Consider the following 8,056-nt stretch of genomic DNA (forward strand, 5'->3'; position numbering starts at 1 on the left):
AATTTTCCCAGTGCGTCTCTACTCCTCCCCCTTCATCCTTCACATCCATCCTCTAAACCTTTTCTGACTGTAGTCTTCTTCTACTTTTTCTTCTCCTTACTTCTATTCTCCCTTCTACTCCTCCTCTTCTTCCTCCCTTACCTTTTCCTTCCTCTACTCCTTCCCGCTTTCTCCTTACAGCCTTCTCCTCACAACATTCCTCTTTCACTCCTGCCTTCCACTCCTATTTCTACTTCCTTCTTTACCTCCTTCATGCTTTCACTTTCAACTCCTCCTCTACCTTGCCCCTTCCTCTTTTACTTCTTCCACCTGTCTACTCCTTTTCACGTACCTCTTTAATATCCTACTCTCTTTACTTCTCTTCTCTATCTACCTCCTTCTCCCCTTTATTCTTCACCTCTTCCTCCTCATCCCCTTCATCCTTCACCTCTTCCTCCTCATCCTCCTCCTCCCCTTCATCCTTCACCTCTTCCTCCTCCTCCCTTTCATCCTTCACCTCTTCTTCCTCCTCCCCTTTATCCTTCACCTCTTCCTTCTCCTCCCCTTCATCCTTCACCTCTTCCTTCTCCTCCCCTTCATCCTTCACCTCTTCCTCCTCCTTCCTTCCCTTCATCCATCACCTCCTCTTCTTCCTCCTCCCCTTCATCCTTCACCTCTTCCTCCTCCTCCCTTTCATCCTTCACCTCTTCTTCCTCCTCCCCTTTATCCTTCACCTCTTCCTTCTCCTCCCCTTCATCCTTCACCTCTTCCTCCTCCTCCCCTTTATCCTTCACCTCTTCCTCCTCCTCCTCCCCTTCATCCTTCACCTCTTCTTCCTCCTCCCTTTCATCCTTCACCTCTTCTTCCTCCTCCCCTTTATCCTTCACCTCTTCCTTCTCCTCCCCTTCATCCTTCACCTTTTCCTCCTCCTCCTCCCCTTTATCCTTCACCTCTTCCTCCTCCTCCCTTTCATCCTTCACCTCTTCTTCCTCCTCCACTTCATCCTTCACCTCTTCTTCTTCCTCCTCCCCTTCATCCTTCACCTCTTCCTCCTCCTCCCCTTCATCCATCACCTCCTCTTCTTCCTCCTCCCCTTCATCCTTCACTTCTTCCTCCTCCTCCCTTTCATCCTTCACCTCTTCTTCCTCCTCCCCTTTATCCTTCACCTCTTCCTTATCCTCCCCTTCATACTTCACCTCTTCCTCCTCCTCCCCTTTATCCTTCACCTCTTCCTCCTCCTCCCTTTCATCCTTCACCTCTTCTTCCTCCTCCCCTTTCATCCTTCACCTCTTCCTTCTCCTGCCCTTCATCCTTCACCTCTTCCTCCTCCTCCCCTTTATCCTTCACCTCTTCCTCCTCCTCCCTTTCATCCTTAACCTCTTCTTCCTCCTCCCTTTCATCCTTCACCTCTTCTTCCTCCTCCCCTTCATCCTTCACCTCTTCTTCCTCCTCCCCTTCATCCATCACCTCTTCTTCCTCCTCCCCTTCATCCTTCACCTCTTCTTCCTCCTCCACTTCATCCTTCACCTCTTCTTCTTCCTCCCCTTCATCCATCACCCTGTCAAGTCTCTGATGTGAGGCCAAGTGGCAGAGAGGGCGCCCCTTGCGGCTAAGTGCAGTGCTCCCCTGGGAGTGATACAGGGGATACGGTGCCCAAAGGTGCACGGGTTGCCAGTAGTGCTGCAACAGGCTGGTAAGCAGAATGTGGCTGGGGTGTGCTGGGTAGTGATGTCAGTAGCCATGCAAGAAGAAGTCCTGAGTAGGCGTATGCACTATGCAGGATAAACCAGGAGCAGGGTTCGCAGCCAGGCCAGAGGTCATATACCGGGAGACAGTCCAAGAGCAAACAGGAGCAAGCTGGGTCATAAACAGTGGGTAGTGGATCGAAGAATAGTCAGCCAAGCCAAGGTCAGAGCGAGGAGATAATCGGGATCACAGGTCAAGCCAAAAGCAGAAGTCAAGCCAAGAGTTACAAGGTAAACAGACACAGGAACACAGGAAGCTGACAACAATCCAGCAATTTGGGTCAGACAGTGGCAGCCTTTTATAGGCCAGCATGTTTGCCAGTACTTCCACGGCCATTTCCCTGACACAGCCTTCGGCCATTTCTTCTACTGGCAAGATTGCCAGTACTTCCACGGCCATTTCCCTGACACACCCCTTCCTCTGTCTTCCCTTCATCCTTTACCTCTTCCTCCTCCTCCCCTTCATCATTCACATCTTCCTCCATCCCTTTATCTTCCCTCTACTCCAATTTTCCCTCTTTCACTTCCTAATCTTCCCTCTACTGTTCTCCTTCTACTCTTCCCGTTCCTCCTTCACCTCTTCCTCCCTCTACTCCTCATTGCCTTCCTCTTTCACCTCATCCTTCTTCTTCTGTTCCTCTTCTCTGTATCTAATATGTGATTGTCTCCTCCACAGATGGTGTATCCCGAGAACTGCACAGCCGTCACTGAAATTCTGCTCACCGGATTTAAAGCTTTTGAAGGTTTCAGGATCCCGATGTTTGTTCTGTTTCTGAATATTTACCTTTTGATTTGCTTTGAAAATGTTTTGATCATCTACATCATTTTTAGTAGCGCTCGTCTCAAGGCGCTGATGTTTTTCATAATTCAGAGCATGTGCGTATGTGATCTGCTGAGCATCTCAAATATTATTCCAAAATTCCTAAATGACGTTCTTCAGGAGAGGCCGACCTTCACTGTCACTGGTTGCATTTTACAATTACAGTTGCATGGGACTTCAGGAGTGATCGGTTCTTTCCATTATGCTCTAATGTCTTATGATCGATATTTGGCCGTTTGCCATCCATTGCGTTATTCTTCTTTTGTTAATAACAGAATTTATTTTCATATCATCATCGTATTTTGGATTATTTCAATTGCTTGTCCAGGTGTAATATGCGGGTTCGAGAGCCGGTTACAATTTTGTGGCAAAGACACAATTCACCATTTCATCTGTGATGTTTCTCCATTCCTGGACCTGGCCACCTCCGATACAATGCACATCCGCCTCTCTTCTGTTGTATTAAGTGCCTTTATGATATTGGGCACATTTTTGTCTGTTTTTGTAACGTACGTGTTTATAATTCACACAGTTCTTAAAATTCCCTCATCCCCCGGGAGGAAGAAGACCTTCTCTACATGTAGCTCCCACCTCATTGTGTTCTCCATGCAGTACAGTCTCTCTCTTGGGGTCTATGTTTTGCCAGCTAACGTAGTAACAATCCAACTTACCATCACTACCACTTTCATACTGTTTTTCTGGACCCCCTTAGTAAACCCGCTGATCTATACATTTAACAGTAAAGAGTTCCGTGCAGAATGCCTGAAAAAGATTAGGACAGTGGATAGGATATTTTGACATCACATTTTCTTTGAACCAATTAGACATATCATTTTCTGGTCATCTTCAAGCTATATTCATTTTTTTTCCAAAGAAATTTGCGTTTAACAGCCAAAGCATGCAATAGTAACAAATAACATAATCAAAATGTACATACCGTATATACTCAAGTATAAGCAGAGTTTTTCAGCACATTTTTTTTTGTGCTGAAAATGCCCCCCTCGGGTTTTACTCGAGTCACCTTTTTTGCGCCTGATCTCTTGGACTTTGGAGACCCCGTACCAGCCGGCCGTAAAGTCGGGGAGCACCAATTTTTCAAAGCCGGGCACCCCTTCCATAGACTCCCATGTTAAACAGTAATTTCTCCGGTGATTTTGGGGACCCGGTGCCAGCTGTTCAAAGCTCTTCTGGACCAGCACATTTTTTTGGGCTGAAAATGCCCCCTTCGGGTTTTACTCGAGTCACCTTTTTGCGCCTGATCTCTTGGACTTTGGGGACCCGGTACCAGCTGGCCGTAGGTCGGTGAGCACCAATTTTTCAAAGCCGGGCACCCCTTCCATAGACTCCCATGTTAATAGGTAATTTCTCTGGTGATTTTGGGGACCCGGTGCCAGCTGTTCATAGCTCTTCTGGACCAGCACATTTTTTTTGGGCTGAAAATGCCCCCTCATCTTATAATCGAGTCTGTGTCCATCTTCAACTTTGTGTGTCTGATCCCAGCCAAACTTGGCACACATGTAGCCCCACTCTTCCTCTATATGTGTGCAAAGTTTGTTGTCCGGGGACCCTATGTCCGGGGAGCACCGATTTTTCAAATCCCGGCACCCCTTCCATAGACTCCCATGTTAAACCGTGATTTCTCCGTTGATTTTGTGGTCCCGGTACAGGCCGGTCGTAGGTCCCCTGGACCCCACACTTGGCACACATGTAACCCAATGTCTCCTCTACAAGTGTGCAAAGTTTGTTGTCCAGGGGACCTACAGCTAGGCAGTACTGCTTTTTTCAAATCCGGGCACACCTTCCATAGATTCCTATGTTACACAGTAATTTCTCTGGTGATTTTGAGGACCCGGTACCGGCGGGTCTTAGGTCCCCTGGACCCGGAACTTGGCACACATGTAGCCCAATCCAATTTCTCCTCTACAAGTGTGCAAAGTTTTTTGTCTGGGGGACCTACGGCTAAGGAGCACCGATTTTTCAAATCTGGGCACCCCTTCCATAGACTCCCATGTTAAACGTCAGTCTAGTCATGGACACAGTGAGGCATGGGCACAGTGAGGCAAAGTGAGACACAGTGAGGCAAAGTGAGGCACAGTGAGGCATGCAGATGGACACCCTAGGCTTATACTTGAGTCAATACGTTTTTCCATATTTTTTTTGTGGTAAAATAAGGTGCCTCGGTTGGGGAGCACCAATTTTTCAAAGCCAGGCACCCCTTCCATAGACACCCTAGGCTTGTACTCGAGTCAATAAGTTTTACCATTTTTTTGTGGTAAAATTAGGTGCCTTGACTTATATTCGGGTCGGCTTATACAGTAATCAAAAAAGGTTAACACAGTCAGAGTTAGACAACAACAATACAATCATGCTACCATGTGATTCTCAAATTATAAAATAAAAAAATGAAATAAATCACCTGTGTTTAAATAATAAAATATATCCTGTAGTGGTATATCCCGTAGGACCCAGAGGGTCTTGAAGGATGGGGGGGTACTCCTGTTACAGCTTCACCAATGACTTGTGTCTAGGGTCATCCTATGTCCACTAGGGGCATTGGATGACTGAGAAATGATATCTTGAATTACATGAGATGGGACAGTAATGATAATTCACAATGTATTGCAGGATATCTTGAAATATTACAGGTGGTTAATTCTGAACCCAACAGGTCAATTAGGCTGTTAAGGGGGTAATTAAGTCTGCTACTGTCATGTAAACTAGCCTTGGTCTGGCTTCTAAAGACCTTTTCATTGTGTGATGCTAATTAACACTGTATTGTGTGAAAGTTCTATTGATGATAGATGTGGAATGTGAATTAGCACAATCTAAAAGGTCAGATGTCTGACTTATGTTTACTAAAGGAATGTGTATTGTATTGAGGTGAAAAGAGCTTATCTCGGAGTCACCTCGTCTGGGTAAATGGTTAGTAATTAGCTCATGTCAGTGCCAGAAAGTCTGACTAAAAATGTGTATTGAGTTCATTGTGTCATGTTGTGGGTGGAGTTAAGCCATTGTTATTTTATTACTGACTGTATATAAGAAGCCCCATTAAAGAGCTGTGTGTCTCGTTTTCTGGGGGAAATCCAGTGGATCCTGTCTGCTGGATTGTGGAGTGTCGGAAGCTGTCGTGGGTTGGTGGAATGGAATATCGTAACAGCGTTAACCCCTGACCGTTACATATCCCATACATATCTTAATAATATAGTGAAAAAAATATTATATATAATAAAAATCTAAATTGATGATAATATGAGTCCACAAATAATTTGATTGGTGAAATCCAAAGATTAATGTCCATAAATTATAATGATGAAAACCATACCGTGGTAAATTGTGTAAAAAAAATGATAAAAAACAATAAGCAAATAATGAAAAAGATCAAAACAGCTGTAAACGAATGACTATACACCAGTGCACTGACGTCAGCGCGTGCTCTATTCGTTTACCCAGAAGGACGGGTTGTCTGTTTGTGCACTGGCCGGTGACTTGTCAGTATGGTTCCTCTATCGAGATGGTTCCTGTAAGGACTGCGCAGGCGCAATCCTTGCCGACGAAAATCTCCGAACCTCGGCCGGCATCCAGGCTCATTCCTTAACATCCCCGTGGATTGGAGGATGTTAACCACTTAAGCCCCGGACCAATATGCTGGCTAAAGACCCAAGGTGTTTTTACAGTTCGGGACTGCGTCGCTTTAACAGACAATTGCGCGGTCGTGCAACGTGGCTCCCAAACAAAATTGGCGTCCTTTTTTCCCCACAAATAGAGATTTCTTTTAGTGGTATTTGATCACATCTGCGGTTTTTAGTTTTTGCGCTATAAACAAAAATAGACCGACAATTTTGAAAAAAAATGCAATATTTTTTACTTTTTGCTATAATAAATATCCCCCAAAAACATATATAATTTTTTTTTTCCTCATTTTAGGCCGATACGTATTCTTCTACCTATTTTTGGTATAAAAAAAATCGCAAAGTATCGGTTGGTTTGCGCAAAATTTATAGCGTTTACAAAATAGGGGATAGTTTTATTGCATTTTTATTTTTTTTATTTTTTTTACTACTAATGGCGGCGATCAGCGATTTTTTTCGTGACTGCGACATTATGGCGGACACTTCGGACAATTTTGACACATTTTTGGGACCATTGTCATTTTCACAGCAAAAAATGCATTTAAATTGCATTGTTTATTGTGAAAATGACAGTTGCAGTTTGGGAGTTAACCACAGGGGGCGCTGTAGGAGTTAGGGTTCACTGTGTGAGTGTTTACAACTGTAGGGGGGTGTGTCTGTAGGTGTGACGTCATCGATCGTGTCTCCCCTATAAAGGGGATGACGCGATCGATACGCCGCCACAGTGAAGCACGGGGAAGCCGTGTTTACACACGGCTCTCCCCGTTCTTCAGCTCCGGGGACCGATCGTCGCACTCGAGCGGCGATCGGGTCCGCGGGACCCGCGGTCCCGGTCCCGGAGCTTCGGACCGGGTCGCGGGAGCGCGCCCGCGACCCACGGCTGGGTACAAGTACAGGACGTATATATACGTGCTTGTGCCCAGCCGTGTCATTCTGCCGACGTATATGTGCAGGAGGCGGTCCTTAAGTGGTTAAAAAAAGAGCCAGGAGGCCGAGCGAGCGAAGCGAGGACGTGGGGCCGACTGGCCACTTAACTTACAAATTCCACGTCGCCATGGAGGTTCTGTGATTTCCGTCGGCAAGGATTGCGCCTGCGCAGTCCTTACAAGAACCATCTCGATAGCCGGAACCATATCGTCAGATCACCGGCACACCAGACTTGAGGCTCTTTTAAACTGCAACATTGTAAGTGTTTTACTTTGCTTTTTACAAATACATTTGAATAAGGTTTTACACTATATGGAGCGTTTATATCTTTTATGTACCACGCACATCCATTGATGGTTTGATTGGCTGTGAGGCGATTGCTACGAATCCGCGACTGTGCCTGCTGTCTTTTGGAGTGAAGCTGTGATTCATTACATGCATTCCTTGATCCTCGGTCATGGGGGATCACGGTTATTCGGTAAGAAGTCATTTCTGCTGATTCGGTTGGTGGATTCAGCACGTTTTTTCCTCATAAAGTTTGAGGGCGGCATTTCACATCCATATGGACTTTTTGTCACAGTGCACTGGTGTATATAGTCATTCATTTACAGCTGTTTTGATCTTTTTCATTATTTACTTATTGTTTTTATCATTCATTCACACAATTTACCACTGTATCATCATTATATATCATTATAATTTATGGACATTCATCTTTGGATTTCACCAATCAAATTATTTGTGGACTCTTATTATCCACTTAAGCCCCGAGCCTGTTTTTCAGATTCGGTGTTTACGAGACTAAAACATTTTTTTTGCTATAAAATTACTTAAAACCCCCAAACATTATATATAATTTTTTTCTAACACCCTAGAGAATAAAATGGCAGTCATTGCAATACTTTTTGTTACACCGTATTTGCGCAGCGGTCTTACAAGCGCACTTTTTTTGGAAA

General features: G+C 45.0%; 1 protein-coding gene across 1 annotated transcript; it reads left to right on the forward strand.

Moving 5' to 3' along the window:
• The first annotated feature begins 2,306 nt into the window (after window positions 1-2,306).
• Window positions 2,307-3,389, forward strand: LOC120925084 (olfactory receptor 6F1-like). The gene has a single exon (XM_040335963.1). It carries the CDS (start codon window positions 2,401-2,403, stop codon window positions 3,340-3,342), a length of 942 nt encoding a protein of 313 aa, XP_040191897.1. The 5' UTR covers window positions 2,307-2,400; the 3' UTR covers window positions 3,343-3,389.
• Window positions 3,390-8,056: the final 4,667 nt, after the last annotated feature.

This window comes from Rana temporaria, chromosome 1 (genome assembly GCF_905171775.1).
Source record: "Rana temporaria chromosome 1, aRanTem1.1, whole genome shotgun sequence".
NCBI lineage: Eukaryota > Metazoa > Chordata > Amphibia > Anura > Ranidae > Rana > Rana temporaria.